The sequence below is a fragment of the Mirounga leonina genome, unplaced genomic scaffold, assembly GCF_011800145.1.
Source record: "Mirounga leonina isolate KUSES-001 unplaced genomic scaffold, KU_Mleo_1.0 Mir_101529, whole genome shotgun sequence".
Classification (NCBI taxonomy): Eukaryota; Metazoa; Chordata; class Mammalia; order Carnivora; family Phocidae; genus Mirounga; species Mirounga leonina.
The window spans coordinates 1,736,797-1,758,848 of NW_023270143.1; the positions used below are offsets into that span (position 1 = coordinate 1,736,797).

Consider the following 22,052-nt stretch of genomic DNA (forward strand, 5'->3'; position numbering starts at 1 on the left):
TCAAAACAGTATGGTGCTGGCACAAAAACAGACACATAGATCCTTGGAACAGAACAGAAAATCCGGAAATGAACCCACAGCTATATGGTCAGTTAATCTTAGACAAAGCAGGAAAGAATATCCAATGGGAAAAAGACAGTCTCTTCAACAAATGGTGTTGGGAAAACTGGAGAGCAACATGCAAAGAATGAAACTGGACCACTTTCTTATATCATACACAAAAATAAATTCAAAATAGATTAAAGACCTAAATGTGAGACCTGAAATCATTTTTAAAAATGTAGAAGAGAACACAGGCAATAACTTCTTTGACATTGGCCATGGCAACTTCTTACTAGATATATTTCCAGGGGCAAGGGGGGAAAAAAAAGCAAAAATAAACTATTGGGACTACATCAAAATAAGAAGCTTCTACACAGTGAAGGAAACAATCAACAAAACTAAAGGCAACCTCATAATGGGAGAAGATATTTGCAAATTACATATCCGATAAAGGGTTGGTATCCAAAATATACAAGGAATGTATACAACTCAACACCTCCCCAAACCACCAAATAATTCAATTTAAAAAAATGGGCAGAAAACAGAAACAGACATTTCTCCAAAGATGACATATACATGACCAACAGACTGAAAAGATGCTCATCATCCCTTATCAGGGAAATGCAAATCAAAACTACAGTGAGCTATCACCTCACACCTGTTAGAATGGCTAAAACCTATAACACAAGAAACAGCAGGTGTTGGCGAGGATGCGGAGAAAAAGGAACACTAGTGCACTGCTGGTGGGAGTAAAAATTGGTGTGCATCCACTCTGGAAAATAGAATGGAAGTTCCTCAGAAAGCTAAAAATAGAACCACTTTATCATCCAATGATTGTACTAATGGGCATTTACCCAAAGAACACAAAAACACTAATGCAAAGGGGTACATGTACCTTTATGTTTATAGCAGCATTATTTATAATAGGGAGGATATGGAAGAAGAGGAAGTGTCAATGGTTTGATGAATGGATAAAGAAGATGTGGTAGATACATACAATGGGATATTATTCAGCCATACAAAATGAAATCTTGTCATTTGCAATGACATGGATGGATCTAGAGAGTATAATGCTAAGCAAAATAAGTCAATCAGAGAAAGTCAAATACCATATGATTTCAGTCATGTGTGGTATTTAAGAAACAAAACAAAAAGGGAAAAAAGAGAAGGAGCAAGAGAGAGAAATCAAGAAACAGACTCTTAATTATAGAGAACAAACTTATGGTTACCATAGGGTAGATTGGTGGGGGGATCTGTTAAATTAGGTGATGGGGATTGAGGAGTGCATTTGTTGTGATGAGCACAGGGTGATATATGGAAGTGTTGAATCACATATTGTACACCTGAAGTTAATATCACACTGTATGTTAACTAACTGGAATTAAAATGAAAACTTAAAAAGTAACTTATTTAAAACAATATTTTAGAAAAAAAATAGATCTGAGTTTTTTAGGGACAAGCATACTATCTTACTTGTCTTTGTTTGCCCATATCCAGCGAGGGCCTTGACATAGCTGTGTGCTCAATGTATAATTAAGGATTGAGTGAATAAATAAATGCCCTAGGAGAACTGTTTGCTGCACAGGGGAGCAGTGCTCCATTTCACAAGAGAGAGTCTAAGTACTAGCTTAGTGTACCAGGAAAGGAGGAACATGGTCCCAATAAAATTTTTCAGATAAGTTGATATTCATTGAAAGCATCAATATAGTCATCAGGGATAGAAAAAAATTGGTAGCCTTTCTTACCTTTACTATTTTTATTCTGAATTGTATATGATGTGGGGGCACCCTATCTCTTACTGTTTAGAGCCTCTAAATGTCTTAATCTGGTCATACTTGAGAGAGGGAAAGGAATATGACCTGGTCCCCTGTCCCCAGAACAGCTCCTGGGGAGAGATACCCAGACACACACTACAAAAACACACTCTGTAATTAATGTTGGCATAGAGGGGGCTGTAGGAAGGGATGTGGGAGCTCAGAGAAGCACAGTCCTCTTAGGGGGAACAGAGCCATCAAATAGGAATGGGGATACAGGGTGGGTGATAGAGAAATCAAATGGGACTAGGAAAGAGTGATTACTGAATAACTGATAGTAAGCAGAAAAGAGACCACACTGAGGAGATTGAAAATTTGGAAGCAGTGAGTGAAGGAGGAGGTTGACAAGCAGGGAAGGAGACCCCTCTGGAGGTGGAAAAAGGCAGGACCACTTCCGGCTGGGGAGGGGAAGCCAACAAGCTCAGACCTAAGGAGAGGCTTGGAGAGAGCGGACGCCTTCTGGATTCCAGAGGACGAGGTGAGCTAAGGTACCCAGCTTTGGTGAAGACCCTGTGGGAGCCTCTGAGCTATGGCTTCAGTGTGCTTGACTCCACACACCCTAAGGTGAAGAAAACCTGCTGAGGGTTCAGAAGCTAACTGCATCAATGTGGTCGGGTTTAGAGGTGCTTGGACCCTGTTCGTACGGGAGATAGAGGGGACAGAATCCCCTTTGGGCCTTATAATGGAAACATCTGGACTCTGTTCGGGCCGCAGAAAGGAGGGATGCAGACCCGGTTCGGACTGCGGGAGGATAAAACAATCGTTCAGGCAGTAGAAAGGAGCAGAACCCAGTTCGGGAGGGTGATAAGCTATGGCAGGACTCCGGTAGGCTGGTGAAAGGGGACAGGATCCGGTTTGGGCCACAGAAAGTAGGGATCAGGACCCAGAAATGAAGGGCAGAATCCCTTTTGAATAGCAAGAATGGCTCAGACGGAAGCGAAGAGTGGCTAGGACCTGGTTGATTATGGTTTGAAAAGGGAAGGGACAGAAGCTGGTAGTATTGGGGAACAAGGAATACACAAAAGCGTAATACCGTTGGATCTGTGGGTGGGGTATCGATGTCGCAGAAAGGGTGGGACCGGTCACTTGCAAACGTGGAAGTGGGGGAGCGGTTTTGGGGAAGGGGCAGTGCAGGGACACACTGGAGAGAGGATGGAACGGGAGCATTAAGGAAAGAGGAGGAGCGGAGAAGTACTGCAGAAAGGAGGGAGGGGCATACTGGGAAGGGGCGGTGCATGTCTGTACCGCAGAGTAGAGGTGGGCGGTGTTAGGGAAGGGGCGGTGCAAAGCAGTACTGCAGAGGGAGCGGGCTGGCGTTGCGGGAAGGGTTGGACGGAAATGTGACGCCGTTAGGAAGAGTGGGTCAAGGGCTTGTCTGAGACGTTCTGCTTCTCTGAGAGCAGGGGGCGTCTGTGAGATTGAGGTGGTTAGACTGTCCAGTACACCAAAGCGCATGTGCTCCAGTTGGCACGCATGCGCACTATTAAGTTGCAGTACGGGGGAGGGGGGCGTATGTATTAAGGGGCGGGGCTGTAGATCTGACTTGCAGTTTCTTGGAGGCAATGGGGCTAGGGTTCGGATAGGAGGTCTGGGTTTCTAGATATGAGAACCCCATAGTTGAAGCGTTTGGGGTCCAAAGGTGGATGAGATCCCCCTTCTTTCAAGATAGTGGGAGGTCTGGTGAGTCTCCCTCTCCTTCTTATTCTCCCCTAATTCAGGCCACTTCCCCTCAGGCTCAGCAGTTACTTCGCCTTTCAGAAAACTGAATAGGACAAATGAATGCGGTTATAGGATGCTCCCATTCCAGGTGAGGCCTCTCTACATTCTCACCAGGCCATCTGCCCAGTCCTGAGTTCATTTACAGATCTTGAGCCCCCTACCACTCTGTAGTTGAAGAATTTCCTGCCTAACCTGTCCTCCCTTGCAAGGTGAAGGAGGAGGAGAGGAAAACCTGCCTGACTTTAGCTCCTGCTCCCTCCCTCTTCCCTTATCCTCCCCTTCAATCACTGCTCAGAGGAAGGGGAGGCCTTCGTGGAAAGGGTGGGCTGTAGGGAGTCCAGATGGCTCAGCAGATCATAATCCTAAGTGTGTAGGGCCCTCTGCTTCCCCCTGGGAGCCTGGGGTTTCACTTCCCTCCAGATATAGACTGAGACCACAGAAGAGGACAGTGTCTTGCTGATGCATACCCTCTTGGCAGCAACCAAGGACCCTCTGGCCATGGACCCTCCAGTTGCCAACCGGCCTAAGAAAAGCAAGATCAAGAAGGCCCCTATTAAGGCTATTACTAAGGCCATACATGCTGCCCCTACAGTCTCATCTGCCAATGTGATTGCCACGGACAAGCCTAAAGTAACTTTGCAGGCTTTAAACCTGCCTGTCATCCCCCAGATCAACCAGGCTTCAGCTACCACTGAAGTAGCCAATACTCAGGCTTCTTCAGTCGCTGCTCAGCCTAAGAAAGCCAATAAGACAAAGAGAGTTACTGCTAAGGCAACCCAAGGCTCCCAATATCCAACTGGCAAGGAGAGTGTCACTACACAGATCAAGTTGTCCTTACAGGCCCTAAACCTACCAGACATCCTGCAGGCTATCCAGGCTCCAGTTACCAGTGGGTCAGCCAACTCCCAGGCCTTGATAGCCCCCACTAAGCCTAAGAAAGTTTCCAAAGCTAAGAAGGCTGCCAATAAGGCCATAACTAGTGCTATTGCTATCTCATTGGCTCCAACCACTACCCACACAGCTACCACCCAAGGCCAAATTAATAATGAAGCAGCCACTACCCATGCCACAGCAGCCTGCATCAGAACTAATAGAGCCTCCAAAGCCAAGAAGGCAACTGTTAGGTCATAAATACTGACACTGAACTCCTAGAGACCCCAAATGCTGAGAGAGCTAGCAGGCAGACTGAGGCCTCAGCAGTAGTTAACTGGCCCAAAAAATTCAAGGGCAAGAAGGCTGCCAAAAAAGGCCCAAAATCTGCCTATGAGGTCTCTGAGGCTCCACTTGCTGCTCAGATGGTTACAAACCAAGCCCTAGAAGCTGCCCTTCAGGTCAAGAGAGGGTCCAGGGTTCATAACTCTGCCACTAAGACCCAGGCAGCTGAAAACCAGACTAAAATTGTAGACCAAGGGGCCCAGGCCAAGATGGCCACCTTTAAGACCAACATAAGTGCCCTTGAGACTCAGGTTGCTGCTGCTGTCCAGGCCCTGGCAGATGACTACCTGGCCCAGTTGAGTCTGGAGCCTACAACCAGGACCCGGGGCAAGAGGAACCAAAAGGTGAGATCTCTGACATCACCATCCTTAACTTTTCACTTCTTTTCCATTCCTATCCTCCTAGTTTGTTCATTTGTTCTATAAAAGTTTACTGAGACTTTTTACCCTGAGCCAGTCTGTGTTTGGATAGGCTGTGAGAGATGCTGAGAAGAATGTGATATAGTTCCTGCTCCCTGAAAGTTCACAGATTGGCAGGGGAAATAATACATCCATACATTTAGCTACAACCTGGATATAATTCAACTGTTATTTACATAGTAGTTACCATGTGCCAGGGTCTTGGGTAGTCATACAGGTTGTGTCTTTATGTTTTGAAAGTAACTCCTACTATCTAGGGATCATAGATCCCAGTTTTACAGATGAGAAACCGAGTCCCAGAGAGGTGAAGTGACTTGTCCAAGGGATAGAGTTAGCAAAGTTAGTGGTGGCCTAAAGAAGAGGAGGAACTCCAGGTCCTGCCCTTGGGTTGCTTCTGTCCTGATACAGAAATGAAACTCCTGGCTGGAAGACAGTGAAAGACAAATCTAGGACTTAGGGTGGCCAATTGTAAGGTCAGGACCCACTACAAGAAGGGTTTGGGGAATTTTCAGGAGAAGGTAGGGTAAGGAGACAGAGCTGTCTCTTTCACCTGGTGACTCTGGACCTTCCTTCTTTCTAATGATATAGTCAAAGCATCTGAATGGGGATGAGAGAGGTGGCAGTAATTACAGGTTGATCCCATGGGGCTGGAGGCCTCCGCCACCCCGAGACGTGGCCATTTTGCAAGAAAGGGTAAGAATCCAATGCTGTCCAGTCTCTTCTCTTTTTCACCTCCCCTCTTTTCTGTCATTCTTCCAAGTTTTCTAAAAACATATTGAGATCTCCCCATGTATTCCTCTTCTCCCAGGCAAATAAGTTGGTGAAATACCTGTGGGTTAAGGACCAGACAAAGATCCCCATCAAGCGCTCAGGTAGAGTCATAACAACCCTCCTCCCTGAAATCTCTCCATTCCCCTCTCTCCCATGCCCTGGACTAACCATTTACTTTTATAGCCTCTTCATTCTCTCATATGTCCTCCCCTGCCCTCCTCACACTCTGCCATGGCTGGCATCTTCCATTAACACAGTTCAGAACTCAGACTGCACTGAATCCACAGGCTGGCCAAAGGGCCGCAGCTCTGTGGCCCTTGCTCAGCCCAGCTGCTCCCACCTCACCCTTCCTACAGACATGCTGAAGGATGTCATCCAAGAATATGATGACTATTTCCCAGAGATCACTGAACGAGCAAGCTACGCTCTGGAGAAGGTGAAGGGGCAGCCCTGAGGGATGGGCACAATGGGGAAGCCTTGAATCAACAAAGACATACATGTCCCTTCTGGGATAGACCACAGAGACTCACCTAATCCATCCCCATCACTATGCAGTTGGGCATACAGTGACTAGCCCAGGGTCACACAGCAAGTCAGTGGTAAAACACAGTTAAGACTCAACCCTCCCAACTTAGTCCTGTTTGATGCTGGACGTGTCCTGTAATGTATTTCAAATGCTCACCTCTCCTTTTCATTCCCTATTCTCTATCTCCCTAAATCCCCACTAATTACAAAGGTGATGCTGATAATAGTACATTTCTTACCTGTTTTCTGTAGCGGTGGCCACTTAGCTAAGTGCTTTATCTGCACTAGCTCACTGATTTCTCATACACACTTAAAACCCCAGCGACACAGGGAACTGTGGGATTCTCAGGAAGCTCACTGATGCCTAGGCTGAATTTTGTGATCTCACGGGCTATTCTTTTACTTGGCAGATGTTTCGAGTCAATCTGAAGGAAATTGATAAGCAAAGTAGCTTGTATATTCTCATCAGCACTCAGGAATCTTCTGCAGGCATACTGGGAACGTAAGCTGGGAAAGGGCTGGGGTGGGAGGGAGGCTCTACTTCTGTCTCTGGCACTACCCCATCCCTGTCATCTCTCCCCACATCTCCTTGGAGAGTCAGGAAGACAGGACCTAAAAAGTCCCTGTTCCAGTTCCTGCACATAGTTGGAGTCCTGCACATGGTAATGGTGCTTGATTACGATTGACTGAAGGGTATAGAAGCCTGGAGCAGTGCATTCCTCCTGTCAGGTTTTCTGTTTCTCCAGAAGCTTCCCAGGAAAGCAGCCTTGTCATTGCTTGTCTCTTCCTACTGGCTTTGGTAGAGTGGGATTCTCAAGGGAGGGCTTCCTGGTGTGGGTGAATCATGATGCTTGAAGGACAGGAGCACCACTGGGGCTGTGCCTAGAATTCTTTTGGGGCAGAGGGGTCTGGGAGAGAAAGAAGGGACTCACATTGGCTGGGTCCCTGGGTTGTCCCAGTTTGACAGGCATTCTTCTATCCTCTTGGCTACCTGGGATGGGGTAGGATTGGATTTTCCCCTGCTACTCAATAGGAGATTGAGACTCAAGAGTCTAAGAGCCTTGCTTAGGGTCACATAGCGCTTGAAGCATAGACTGGGCAGAATTCTGTCACGTCTGAGGAATCTGGGAGAGGATAGCCTAGTGAGCTGGCTGGTGTGTTTTTTGCAGATGGCCACTGGACATAAACCTCTCTCTACCTTGTTATTCCCCTAGGACCAAGGACACACCCAAACTAGGTCTTCTCATGGTGATTCTGAGTGTCATTTTTATGAATGGCAACAAGGCCAGTGAGGGTGAGTGGCTGGGCATGCAGCTGAATGGGTGGCACAGTTGGAATTCCACATGTTCATTTTCTGTCCCTGTCTCCTCTTGCCTCCCCTTGCAGCTGTCATCTGGGAGGTGCTGCACAAGCTGGGGCTGCGCCCTGGGTATGATTGGGCTCTCTCAGCGCTTGCTGTCCATGTTGTCGTTTGGAAAGAGAGGATGGCCCCAGGACTGCATCAGCTTGGTGGTCTGGTGGAGTGAGCGGGGGTGCTGGACTGGGTAGAGGGTCCAGGGCTCTGACCTAGGTGGATGGGCGATATGGTCCTGAACTCTCTGCATCTTCCCACCCCTATGTCATTCTAAGCTGAGATAGTGGATAGAACTTCAGGGGCATCCCTGACAAAGAAGCAGCTGGCCTCAACTTATTGCTTCTAGCGACCATGTGTTCACTACTTTCCTGGCTTCATTGGGACTGCTGCATGTGCTAGAGAGGTTTCTTCCATGTTGAGAAATGCCTCTTCCCTCATCTGGGAAGTTTTCATCTCTGTTTATGGGTTATTTTTCCCATTGTCAGGGTGAGGCACTCGCTCTTTGGGGAAATAAGGAAGCTCATCACAGATGAGTTTGTGAAGCAGAAGTAAGTGGTGTTTGGAGGCTTTGTCTGGCCCTGAAGCATTCTGAGTGTACTGGTCTGGTTCAGAAAGTGCTCAAACAGCCCTTTTATTACACTAGCTTTAGAGGTAGTATGGGTATCCTATGCCCTAGAAATGAGTCCTGTCCACAATTCCCATGAGTGGAGAGTTCCAGGACTGGGCTAGACCAAAGACAAGGCCCTTGCTTTGGGGTGTGCTCAGAGCAGGGTGCCTGAAGAATGGCTCCTCTGTTTACAACACACCCAATAGGAACTTGGGTTTACTCCTCACAGGTAGCAAGATACTTTGGCCTTCCTGTGACATCATGCCCTATACAAGCCTTCTCTGAAGCATCAAGTGACTGCCTTGCACAGATCCAAAGGGAAATGACTCAATATTGGAGACCAATACCATGAACTGTGTTTGGGAGTGAGTCTGGGGAAGGAAGGTCTTAGAAATCCTTCTCCAGGAGCTGAGTTTAGTATTTGAAGGAAGTTGCCACCTGGTGCCCAGTGGTTACACAACAGATTTGTTTGGTCAGAAGCAAGTTTCATTTCCTTTCTCCAAGGTACCTGGAGTACAAGAGGGTCCCTAACAGCAGACCACCTGAATATGAGTTCTTCTGGGGCTTGCGCTCCTACCATGAGACTAGCAAGATGAAAGTCCTCAAGTTTGCATGCAAAGTAATAGGAGAGCTGCCCTGACTTGTCATATTAAGGGTACCCTAGCTGGGGCACGCTGTGTGCAGGATGGTTAGGTACAGGGCAGCCTGCAGTTAGTATATAAGTGTATGGAACTTCACTGATGTCTGAGAATGCTGCCTAACATAAAGTTTACCTTGTTTCGTTCTTTCTTTCATAATTTGTGTTAGTCTGCTTGCACTGTCTTAACAAAATAATACAGACTGGGTGGCTTAAACAACAGAAATTTATTTTCTCACGGTTCTGGAGGCTGGAAGTCCCAGATCAAGGTCCAGCAGTGCCAGTTTCTGATGAAGCCTCTCCCTCTGGCTTGCATATGAATGTCTTCTTGCTGTGTTCTCACATGGAGAAAGAGCCTCTTATAAAAACACTAATCTTATTGGATCAGGGCCCCACCGTATGACATCATTTAACTCTACTTCTATAAAGGCCCAGTCTCCACATATAGTCACACTGGGGGCTGATGCTTTAACATATGAATTGGGAGGGAGAGACACAAACATCCAATCCATAACATACTCTCTTTTCATTTCCCATCTTCTCAGTGAGGTTAAGTAACTTGTCCAAGGTCACACAGCACCTTAGTTATCAGAGCTGAGATTGGATCTCAGGACTGATAGAGCCCCAGAAAACTAAGAATTAAGAAAAAATACAGCTATTGATTTTATACAAATCTCATAGTATGTACTTAATGCATAATTATAAATGTTATTGTCCTTATATTGATTATCATTCCCATTTCAGGTACAGAAGAAAGACCCCAAGGACTGGGCTGCTCAGTACCGGGAGGCAGTGGAGATGGAAGTCCAAGCTGCAGCTGTGGCTGCAGCTGAGGCTGAGGCAAGGGCTGAGGCGAGAGCCCAAATGGGGATTGGAGAGGAAGCTGTGGCTGGGCCCTGGAATTGGGATGACATGGATATCGACTGCCTAACAAGGGAAGAGTTAGGCGATGATGCTCAGTCCTGGAACAGATTTTCATTTGAAATTGAGACCAGAGCCCAAGAAAATGCAGAAGCCAGCACCAACATCGACTTCAGCAGAGGAGCTAGCACCAGGGTTACCTTCAGTGATAGTGCTAGTATTAGCTTCAGTGGTGCGCCCAGCCCCAGTGGTGGCTTTGGTGGCAGAGCTGGCATTAGCTTTGGGGGCACACCCAGGACCAGTGCCAGCTTCAGCAGTACAGCCAGCATTTGCTTTAGTGGCATACCCAGCACTAGCACTAGTTTCAGTGGTGCAGCCAGCATTAGCTTCAGTGGTGCAGCCAGCACCAGCTCTAGTTTCAACAGTGAAGCCTGCATTAGCTTTGGTGGCACATCTTGTACCAGTGCCAGCTTTGGTGGTGGGGTCAGCTCCAGTTTCAGTGTCCCACTCAGCAGCAGTCCCAGTTTCAGTGGTGGAGCTAGCTCTGGCTTTGGAGGCACACTCAGCACCACTGCTGGCTTCAGTGGTGCACTCATTACCAGTAGCAGCTTTGGCAGTATGCCCAGAACCAGCACAGTCTTTAGTGGTGCGCTTAGCACCAGCACTGGATTTGGTGGCACACTGAGCACTAGTGTCTGCTTTGGTGGCTCTCCCAACTCCGGTGCCAGCTTTGGTGGCACACTTAATACCAGTATCTGCTTTGGCAGCTCTCCTAGCACCACCACTGGTTTTGATGGAGTACTCAGCACCAGTGTCTCCTTTGGTGGCTCTTCTAGCACCAGTGCTGACTTTGGTGGTACACTAAGCACCAGCATCTGCTTTGGTGGCTCTCCCAGCACTGGTGCCAGCTTTGGTGGTGCATTCAGCACCAGTGTTGGCTTTGGTGGTGCACTCAACACCAGTGCTGGTTTTAACAGTGCTGTCAGCACTAGTGGTGGCTTCAGCAGTGCACCCAGCACCATCTCTGGCTTTGGCGGTGTGTTCAGCACCAGTGCTGACTTCAGTGGGGCACTTAGCACCACTACTGACTTTGGCATTGCTCCCAGTACCAGCATTGGCTTTGGTGGAGTTCCCAGCACCAGCCTCTGCTTTGGCAGTGTGTCTAACACCAGCCTATGCTTTGGTGGCCATCCTAGCACTAGCACCTGCTTTAGTGGTGCTACCAGTGCTAGTTTTGGTGATGGATCCAGTACCACTACTGGTTTCATTTTTGGCCATGGGTTAAGCACCAGTGCTGGATTTAGTGGTGGACTGAGCACCAGTGCTGGCTTCGGTAGTGGACCAGGGACCAGTGCTATCTTCGGTAGTGGACTGAGCACCAGTGCTGGCTTTGGTAGTGGAATGATCTCAAGCGATGGCTTTGGTGATGGACTGGGCACCAATGCTGGTTTTAACAGCGCACTTGGTACAAGTGCTGGCTTTAGTGGTGGCCTCAGCATCAGTGATGGCTTTGGTGCTGGGCCTAATAACAGCTTCAACGGAGGACCAAGTACCATCATTGGCTTTGGCAGTGGTTCCAACACCAGCACTGGCTTTATTGGCGAACCCTGCACCAGCACCAGCTTCAATGGTGGACCCAGTTCTATCATTGGCTTCGGCAGTGGACCAAGCACAGGTGCTGGCTTCAGCAGTGGACCAAGCAGTGGTGCTGGCTTTGGCGGTGGACCAAGAAATGGTGCTGGCTTTGGTGGTGGAGCCACCAGCCTTGGTGCCTGTAGCTTCTCCTATGGCTAGTGAGGTTTCAGGTAATTACAACATTTCCACAGCCATGGCCCATGGGAATGGATATAAGAGCGGGAAATGTTATAAGAAACCCCAAAGTGGGAGGTTTGGGTGGGAAGATGAGGACAATGAAGGAAGTATGAGAAAACAGTATATTTGGTGCTAAAATGTGTTCCTGTTTGGTGTTTTGTTTTCAGGTTTATTTCCCAGGTTTACAGATACGGCTAATGAATTCCAGCAGTTCTTCCCAAGGAGCCAAGGTACATCCTTGGAATTTTTGTCCACACAGCAGTATAAGCAGATACTATCAATTAGCTGAGGGTGACATGCTATGAAAAATCTGCTTGCTGATCCTACTTTGTTGTTTGCTTCTTGTTTGCTGTCATATTTTGGTATCAGAGTTACATTAAATTTGCAAGATGAATTGGAGGTTTTTGTCTGTCTTTTATTGTGCTTAGGTTGTTGTGAGTGACATTTCAGGTTCATAGAAGAACTAGAGATCAGTGTAGCTCTTCAGAGAAGGTGGGCTGCAGCTTTAGGCTAAAATGAAAGTATGATTTCAGTGGGATAGAGACCTGGAGAAAGCACGGCAGGCAAGGGGATTATAGATTGAGCAAAGATATGAGGGGGGGGGGAAGCCTAGAATAGAAGGCAGAGGGAGAGGGTTCTAGACAGTAAATATAGATTCATTTTGAGACATTTGTATAGGAACGGAGAGAGAGAGTGGGACTAGATGTGGACACAGGAACAAGGGAGGGTTTTCTTGAGATAAGAGAGAGAGATCTGAGCATGTTGCAGAGTGTGGGGGCAAAAACCAATAAAGGACAGGAGATAGATATAAAATAGTCAAGAATTGACTGAAGTAGCACATGCCTGAGAAGGTGGGATGGGATAGAGTGCCAGGGAATAGAGGGTGACCCTGACTGAATAGGATTTAAAGGTGGCTGTGGAAGCAGATAAACGTAGGTTTGTTTCAAGCAGTAGATCCTCCCAAAAAAGTAATGTGGATTATACAAGGTTTGGGTCTTGCTGGTGGCTATGATGGAAGAACAAAGGAATCAAGGCAGTGAGTATATGAGTGTCTGTCTCTTCACCACTGGGTTGCTGATACCTAGATGCATGGAGAGTGGCTGAAGAAATGGAACATAAGATTCAAGCTGGCTAGGGATGGTAGAACAATGAGGAGGAAGAGAACTGGTGGATTGGAAGACAATGGAGGAATCAAAGGCTTATACTCTTGATGCAGTACAAGAACAAATAGTGTTCATTCAAGAAATACTACACACATGCGCACTATGTGAGAGGCATGTTTCTAGGGATCCTGTGGATGATAGAGTTGTAAGGACTGGGGGCCAGTGGTCAGATAGTGGGATCCTTGTATTTAAGAAATCATACTGGAGGGGCACCTGGTTGGCTCAGTCATTAAGTGTCTGCTTTCGGCTCAGGTCATGATCCCAGGGTCCTGGGATCGAGCCCCACATCAGGCTCCCTGCTCGGTGGGAAGCCTGCTTCTCCTTCTCCCACTCCCCCTGCTTGTGCTCCCTCTCTCACTGTGTCTCTCTCTGTCAAATAAATAAAATATTTTTAAAAAAGAGAAATCATACTGGGGTCGGGTTGTCTAGATGATGCCAAGATCCATGGAGTGGATGGCTGAGGGGGAAATGGTCACTAGAGTTGAGGGGGTCAGGGGACTTGGAGGCCAGGGTATTATTTGGACAATTTGTATGGACAGTGAAATCACTCAGGATGGCAGCAGGAGTTGGAGAAGAGAGGAACACTGTGGTCCAGGTACAGATTCTTCTGAGTGTAGGAATGAAGGTGTCAGGTCCTCAGCCATGCTGCCCACCAAGGAACAAGGCCCATATGTACTCATAGAGACTTAATCTCCTACTTCAATTTTAGAGGTGCTACCCCAGAACCCTTCCCTTCAGGAAGTCCTCATCCATTCCATACCCCACAGCACCAGAGGAATTTCACAAGTTGGGATCTTAAGAAGATCCTGTGGGAGAAGCCTCACAATGACTTCCTCTCCCTTTTTGTAGGCAGCAAGAGAAATCTTTATTGATAAGGGTTTAGTAATTAAGAAAGAAAAAGTTTAATTCACAGCTAGATAGCTCCTTGGTTGTAGCTAGAAATCAAGACCTGTAGGCCAAGTCCAGGATCTTAAGGTAGGAGAAGTGCAAGGATAGCAGCTCTTAAAAGTGGGAGACAGTGAGAGCAAAGGCAGTTTTACTTCTTGGAAAGGGCTCAGTAGTGGGCAGGGACAGTGTCCAGAGCTTCCTCAGGTTCTCGGGTGATGTCCACATTCTGAGAGGAGAGAGCCCAGGATTAATAGGAAGGAGCCAGCACTGTGGAGACCCAGCCCCTCCCCTGCCTTTTGTCCTCACTGCCAGGTTCCCCTCCTTCAGCCAGGCCTGGATCCTTTTCTCAGGCAAGCCCCTGGGGAATCTCAACCTGAGGACTTTGGAGTATGTTGCTCTAGCCCTGCATCTCTATGGCACCTCAGACCTGGGCCACAGTTCCTGCATTTCTGGGTGCTGGTTATTCTACCTGTTGGTATGAAACACCCAAGCTCTGTGGGATTGGGGTGGCCTTTCTGTGAAGGTGGGTGCTTTCACCATGTGCCTGCTTAGGCCACAGAGTCCCTCACCTACCTCAGGTTTCTCCCGATGTGTGTTTACGGCTTCCACGTTCAGGTAGATGGACTCCACTTTGCAGCCTCAGAAAAGAACAACCAGTCCATCCATAAGCCCCCAAAGTACGTACAGATCTTCCCTGAGCTGTCATTCGCTCCCTCACCCATCACTACCCATACCCCGAGCTCCACACTGTGTGCAGATTGTGACTACTCTGTAGGGAGGGGAATGTAGACCAGCTGTGTGTTGTAAGGGGAAGACACCAGGTCTAAGAGAAGCCAATGGGATGTTCTCCCAGTTGTCCCTAATAGTCTCAGAGTTCTCTGAGCCTCAGTTGCTCAACTTTGAATGGAAAGGAGATGAGAATAGATGATCTCTGGGGACTCCCCCAACTCTTGTGCCCTGTGAGACAGCAATCTAATCTATATAATAGTGATGGAGCCCTGTGGACCTGCTAAGCTGTGTTAAGTGCTGAAGTGGTGGAAGAGTCCTGGGGCCATTGCCTTGGGGCAATCAGTCCCAGGTAAAGTTTATTTAGAGGACAAAATGATTATGGCAACAACAGAGGTGTGGAAGGTCACAAAGGAATTCTGAGAGCCTGAGGAAAAAGGAGAGTGGTATCACTGGGCGCTGTCAGAGGTGGTCCAATGCTTATGGAAGCCCCCCTTAGTTCCATCCCTGTGGATTGCAACCTACTCTGGGCTTCAGTGCACTGTCTTCCCTATTCACACCCCAGAAGATATTTGAGTCTCTCTCTCCCCTGCTCATAAATATTTCATAGCAAACCAATGTCCCAAGAGACAGTCTAAACTGACCAGGCTGGTCTTTCAGATCTTTCTTCAATCTGGCCCAACCTACACTTACTCCTCTGGTCCCCTCTGGGGACCTCTTCTTCTTCTACAGGTTAGTGTTCCGTGTTTGGTGCTTTGGTAGAGCCAGAGAAAGTTGAGGACAGGCCCCGGATTTAGAGGCCATCCCAGGTCTTCCCTGTTCTCATCCTATTATTGCCAATTCTTCCTTCACCAGGACATCCAATTACCCACCCAAGAAACCTCCCCCAGGACTCTGCTGGGCAAATGGTATGCACTGGAAGCATGCTCATGCTCTCTATGTGTCTTTCCTCAGATGAGGGTGGGGGCACTCACCATAAGCCACAGGTGTGAGTTTAAGCACTGTGTGCAAAGGACACTTGAGATATGGCAGCTCATCTGGAAAGGAGGAGAAAGCAGCCATCAGAGACAAGGTACTGGGGAAGGTGCCATCTCCCTAGGCCTCCTCTGCCATACCCCCTTCCTTATGACCACCTTCATCAGGGTTACACCCTCCCACACACACTCTGCAGTGGGCAGTGTTGAGAACAGGGTGGGCAGTGAGGAAGGATGTAGAAAGGTGGCCTCTAGAGCAGAGAGGAAGGAAGGCCCTGGGGAATGCGGACAGACTGTGAGTTCCCCAGGAAGGACAGGCTGGTTATTTGGGATGTGGTCTATCTCCTCACTCACAGGGCAAACATGAGACTAAGGCAGACCTCCCTCCTGCCCCCAGCCTCAGGTCTTCCACAGGTTCTTCTAGCATGAAGGCCCACAAATGTGTCTTGGCAAGTGTTTTCTGGGAGCTTGTTATGTGCCAGGGCCCTTGGAAATGTGTACATGTACCTTGGCAGCTCCCACAGTTTTCTCTCCAGCCCAGGCCTGTGCTTTCTGACTCCTCTCATGCTTGTTGATGGACAAGCATTTCTCAATTCACTTGTTTCCAGTTGTTGACTATTATTCATAAAGTTGTTTTGAATATTCATGTACCATTTCTTTTATAAGCCTAGGTTTTCATTTATTAGACATCCTTGAGAGGAGGAGATGATCAGGCCCATTCCATGGGTGAGGACACTAAGGCTCTGAGAGGAAAGACACTTGTCCTATGTCACAGTCAGGAGGTGGCAGCATTGGGACTTGAACCTAAGACCCTCTGAGGCTAAATGCATGCTCTGCCCACTGCAGCCACCGACCACTGCCTTGGAGGGACTCACAGTGTCATGGGGGCAACACCCCCATCCCTCACCACTCTCCAACAATAACCACCCTCTCCCAGCCAGGCTGCCCTTACCACTTGCCAGCTCCCTTCACTGAGCCAGATCCAAACCCCTCATGGCTTCCCTGCCCCCAAGGCTCATCGTGGGCTTTCAAGGCTCCCACCACACTCCAAGCCTCCTGAGACATCAGGTTTGGCGATATCCTGGGCATCCATCCCACTCTTCCTCCTCCTCGTCTTTGTCATCGTCATTGTCAGGTCCTGGGGCCCAGTGGTCTGGGTGCAAGATCTCATTCCATCCTCACTGATACTCTGTGGGGGCTACTGTTCCCCATGGCACATGTGACAAAATGGACTCGGAAAAGGGAAGTGACTTGCCTGAGGTCTCTGGCCTAGCTCTGCCATCACCTGGACAAGTGACCTTGGCCCAACCTTTTCTCTCTCTGGCCCTCAGAGTTCCCACCTGTCACAGCACAAGATTGGGCTAGATAGATATACTCTGAGGGTGCCCCAGCTCTGAGGTCCTGTGGGTCTGCTTTCCCAGTCACAGCATCTCTCTGGGCCTCAAGTTTCCTCACTGAATAATAGGGGTAAGAGCATGTACCCAGCACTGCCTAGCCCAGCTCCCAGGGCAGCTGGGCGCAGCTGGCGTGGCCTGCGCATGAAAGAAGGTAGGAAGTGGGTAAAGCAGTGGGAGAATGACAGGTACATGTGCCCCTCCCCCACTCTATACGTGTCTGAGATGGGGGTCCTCTGGAAAGCACCTGAGGTTGACACCCCTCCCTGTCCCACTGAGCCCCGTGACCTCGGGCAGGTCACTTCACCTCTCAGAGACTCCATCCCCTCATCTGCACAGTTAGGGTTACTTACGCTGCTTGCCTCACGGTCCCAAAGACAGTACCAAGCAGTAGAAATTGGAAGGTATTGGAAATCTAACAGCACAAGAACCCTCACCCCAAACCACATCCCCTTTTCCAGTGAGGAGACTGAGGGCCAGGCAGAGGAAATGATTTGACCAACGTCAAGTTCTCAAGTTCCCCGGGTTTCAATTTGGGATGACTCCATATTACAATGCCCTTTTTTGGAAACTAGCATAGTAGAGAAGATTCAAGTCTGTAGGACATTGCACAATATAACTTTCAAGTATAACTTTGCAAGGTCTTCACACACCCTCACAGTATCCTGGAGATGCTAATACTTCAGCATCCACATCAGAAATGGACTGTCAAACCAAAGAGTGACATAACAGTCCCTTGCCAGTCTCGCTGCCCTAGTTTGCAGTTCAGCATATGTTGTTAGTGTATAGATACTTTGTAAATTACAGTGTCTAGATATCTTTTAAAGAAGAAATTATCATTTAAAAAAGTAAAATGAAAATATCACTATCTTGGGAGAAATCATCCCCACAGCAAAGACAGAAACTTATAATCAGGATCATGAAGCAACAGAATGTCCCATTACCACCTGATGACAGCATGTTTCAGAGAAGTACTGTCTCAGCTTTTTCAGGTTGATGCATACTGTTAAGGTTGGCTTTGAAAATATTAACTCAGAATAATACTAATACTAAAAACAGCAGCTAACACTTATATAGCCCATACTATGTGTCATGAACTGTCCTAAGCTCTTTACATATTTTAATTTATTTAAACTTTTTTATTGTTCTCCCCATTTTACAGATGAGGAAATTGAGACCAGAGAGGCTAAAGTAATTTGTCAAAGCTAGTATGTGACAGAGCAAGAATTTGACCTCAAGCATTCTTAATCTAGATACTGTGCTCTTAACCACTAAGATATAAACCACAGACTGCTGGTGTCAGGGTCCCAAATCATATCCAGTTCCCTATGCCAGGAATAGAGAGGAGAGTGGTACCTGAGCTCTTATCCAGGAAGTAGGCCAGGAGGCACCGCATGACAGCCTGATGGCAGATCACCAGTACATTTTCCTGCCGTTCTAGCTCCATTATAACTGGCTCCAGACGCTGAACCAGATCCTCATAGGACTAAAAATGACAGAATATTTGGGTAAAAAAGGTAGATGAAGAGATTTGCCCAGAGAAGAACTCAGGACTAGGAATCAGAAAAAGTTGGTTCTGGCACCAGTTCAGTAGTTGACCCAGTAGTATGACCTTAGACCACTCATTTCTTTTGTAGTGTCTTAGTTTCTCATCTACTAGATGGGAGCATTCAATACAGTGGACCAAATAACAATAATAATAAAACTTCTCAATATAAAATTCCTAGATTTCTTCCCCTTCAGGTTTCCCTCCCTTCCCCTGTTGTCCTCCATGCTATTCCTTATGTTCTGCATATGAGTGAAACCATATGATAATTGTCTTTCTCTGCTTGACTTGTTTCACTTAGCATAATCCCCTCTGGTTCCATCCATGTCGATGCAAATGGACTTGGGGAAACAAACTGAGGGTTACAGAGCAGAGGGGGGTGGGGAATAGTGTAATCGGGTGATGGGAATTAAGGAGGGTACATGTTGTGATGAGCACTGGGTGTTATACACAACTAATGAATCACTGAACACTACATCAACAATTAATGATGTACTATATGTTGGCTAACTGAACATAATAAAAATAGATAAATAAAAATAGTATTTTTCCTCCTTAAAAAATAAAATAAAATAAAATTCCTAGAAAAACTAGATAAAATAAATGTTTGCACTGCTGATCTTTCAACAAAATAAAGGAAAACATGAATGTAGGGTTCCAAAATGAAGAAAAACTTGGGGAAAAAAGAGAGGTAAGTGGATGTAGAAGGCACAACTGGGGGCATTTGCCAATCACAGTATCTGAGAGGCTTGAGATTTTTTTTTTTTAAAGATTTTATTTATTTATTTGAGAGAGAGAGTGAGAGAGAGAAAGAGCACAAGAGGGGGAGCGGGAGAGGGAGAAGCAGACTCCCTGCTGAGCAGGGAGCCCGATGCGGGACTCGATCCCGGGACTCCAGGATCATGACCTGAGCCGAAGGCAGTCGCTTAACCAACTGAGCCACCCAGGCGCCCAAGGCTTGAGATTTTAAAACATCATAGAGACAGAAGACAAGGCCTTAGGTGTTCACAAGGTGGAGAATTGGGACTGAAATTTTCACAAAAATCTGAGACACTCAAAGGGCTACATCATTAGTAGAAGTGTAAACTAGAATAGAAAATATATATCCACAGGCAAAAGGAAACGATAACATTTATCTGCTTCTGCTTGACTCAGTGGAAAAATTAGGAAAAGCTTCCTATAATAATATATTAACCACAAGCTTACTATCAGGTGGGTTTGTGGTTCAGACTTACAATACACATGTTTTAGAAAATGCTAAGATGGGAGTTTAATGAAAAGCAATTTCAAGTCATTAGTTCTAAAGTATATGGAAGAAGCAAATGGAAATTATCTCTGAATCCTCTCAACTTAGTCTGTGCAGAATTCTTACATATACATTTTGTCAAACTGAAGCTTGCATAATAGGCATGGGAGATAAGCTATCATGAGTGAAAATAAACAGAAACAATAAGAGGAGAACCCTAAAAACATAAGATAAAAGATCCATTTAAATATACATATGTAAAATAAATATGTTTGAAATTTATAAAGAAATAAAAGATGGAATAAAAATGTGAGAAAAAATAAGACACTATTAAATATATGATAGAGATTTAAAAAAAACTAATAGAATTTTTAAAAATAAAAATTTATTTATTAAAATTGAAAACTCAGTGGACTGAATAAATGAAAGATTAGATACAACTTAAGAAATAGTGATTTGGAAGATAGAGCTGAAGAAATTACTCAGAATGCAGCAAAGACATCAAAAATAAGTTAGGAAACATAAAGGAATTGGACGGGATTAACACCCATTCAGTTTTATTTCCAGAAGGAGATAATAGAGATTATGTGAAAAAGGGAAGAAGCCATAATGTCTGAGTTTCTAGAATACAAGAAGACCTAACAGTTGTAAATATTTATGCCCCCAACATGGGAACAGCCAACTACATAAGCCAACTGTTCACCAAAATAGTCATATTGATAATAATATGTTAATTGTTGGAGACCTCAATACTCCACTTTCAGCAATAGATCATCTAAAAAGAAAATCAACAAAGAAACAAGAGCTTTGAATGATACACTGGACCAGATGGACCTCATAGATATATACAGAACATTCCACCCTAAAACAACAGAATATTCATTCTTCTCGAGCATACATGGAACTTTCTCCAGAATAGACCACATACTGGGTCACAAATCACGTCTCAACCGATACCAAAACATTGAGATTATTCCCTGCATATTCTCAGACCATAATGCTTTAAAACTGGAACTCAATCACCAGAAAAAATTTGGAAGAAATTCAAACACTTGGAAGATAAAGACCACTCTGCTCAGGAATGTTTGGGTTAACCAGGAAATCAAAGAACTTAAACAATTCATGGAAACCAATGAGAACAAAAACACATCAGTCCAAAACCTATGGAATACTGCAAAGGCGGTCCTAAGGGGGACATACATAGCCATCCAAGCCTCATTCAAAAAAACCAAAAAAATCCCGAATTCACCAACTAACTCTACAACTTAAAGAACTAGAGAAAAAGCAACAAACGATGACCAAGCCATGCATTAGAAGAGAAATAATTAAGATTAGAGCAGAGATCAATAAATTAGAAACTGAAAACACATTAGATCAGATCAAGGAAACTAGAAGCTGGTTCTTTGAAAGAATTAATAAAATCGATAAACCACTGGCCACACCTATCCAAAAGAAAAGAGAAAGGACGCAAATTAATAAAATTATGAGTGAAACAGGAGAGATCACGACAAACACCAAGGAAATAGAAACAATTATTAGAAAATATTATGAACAACTATATGCCAATAAATTAAGCAACCTGCATAATGGATGCCGTCCTGGAAACCTATAGACTGCCAAGACTGAAACAGGAAGACACTGACAACCTGATTAGGCCAATAACCAGTAACGAGATTGAAGCAGTGATCCAAAACCTCCCAAAAATCAAGAGTCCAGGGCCTGATGGATTCCCTGGGGAATTCCACCAAACATTCAAAGAAGAAATAATACCTATTCTCCTGAAGCTGTTTCAAAAAATAGAAACAGAAGGAAAGCTTCCAGACTCATTCTATGAGGCCAGCATTACCTTAATCCCAAACCAGGCAAAGACCCCATCAAAAAGGAGAATTTCAGACCTGATGAATATGGATTCCAAATCCTCAACAAAATCCTAGCTAATAGGATCCAACCATACATCAAAAGGATTATCCACATTGACTACATGGGATTTATCCCTGGGATGCAAGGGTGGTTCAACATTCGCAAATCAATCAATGTGATAGAACACATTAATAAGAGGAGAGAGAAGATCCATATGGTCCTCTCAATTCATGCAGAAAAAGCATTTGACAAAATACAGCATCCTTTCCTGATTAAAACTCCTCAGAGTATAGGGATAGAGGGAACATTCTTCAGGTTCATAAAATCCATCTATGAAAAATGCACAGCGAATATCATCCTCAATGGGGAAAAGAGGAGAGCCTTTCCCTTAAGATCAGGAACACATCAAGGATGCCCACTCTCGCCACTATTGTTCAACAGAGTACTAGAAGTCCTAGCAACAGCAGTCAGACAACAAA

The 22,052-nt window shown here is 46.0% G+C and overlaps 2 protein-coding genes and 1 non-coding gene across 9 annotated transcripts in view; 2 read left to right on the forward strand and 1 right to left on the reverse strand.

Moving 5' to 3' along the window:
- The first annotated feature begins 2,300 nt into the window (after positions 1-2,300).
- On the forward strand, positions 2,301-12,012 carry LOC118000986 (trophinin-like). The gene is made up of 12 exons (XM_034990946.1): positions 2,301-2,334; positions 3,590-3,663; positions 5,798-5,902; positions 6,018-6,081; positions 6,337-6,416; positions 6,916-7,007; positions 7,720-7,799; positions 7,892-7,934; positions 8,345-8,407; positions 8,971-9,085; positions 9,848-11,769; positions 11,944-12,012. The coding sequence occupies exons 2-11, from the start codon at positions 3,649-3,651 to the stop codon at positions 11,756-11,758; spliced, it is 2,568 nt and encodes an 855-aa protein (XP_034846837.1). The 5' UTR covers positions 2,301-2,334; positions 3,590-3,648; the 3' UTR covers positions 11,759-11,769; positions 11,944-12,012.
- On the forward strand, positions 8,612-8,740 carry LOC118001812. The gene has a single exon (XR_004676853.1). It is a non-coding gene; the product is annotated as a small nucleolar RNA SNORA11 (small nucleolar RNA).
- A 24-nt stretch (positions 12,013-12,036) lies between the features above and the next one.
- Positions 12,037-22,052, reverse strand: part of PFKFB1 (6-phosphofructo-2-kinase/fructose-2,6-biphosphatase 1) — a 110,189-nt gene continuing 100,173 nt past the window's right edge. For 6 of the 7 annotated variants that reach the window (XM_034990545.1, XM_034990616.1, XM_034990470.1 and 3 more), the window contains 4 exons: positions 18,278-18,407; positions 15,528-15,590; positions 14,401-14,465; positions 12,037-14,053 (listed from right to left, as the gene is read on the reverse strand). In XM_034990545.1, coding sequence (XP_034846436.1) covers positions 13,994-14,053; positions 14,401-14,465; positions 15,528-15,590; positions 18,278-18,407 — 318 coding nt within the window. In that variant the 3' untranslated portion in view covers positions 12,037-13,993. The remainder of the gene's footprint in view (positions 14,054-14,400; positions 14,466-15,527; positions 15,591-18,277; positions 18,408-22,052) is intronic. The other variant, XM_034990694.1, reaches the window with a different exon arrangement.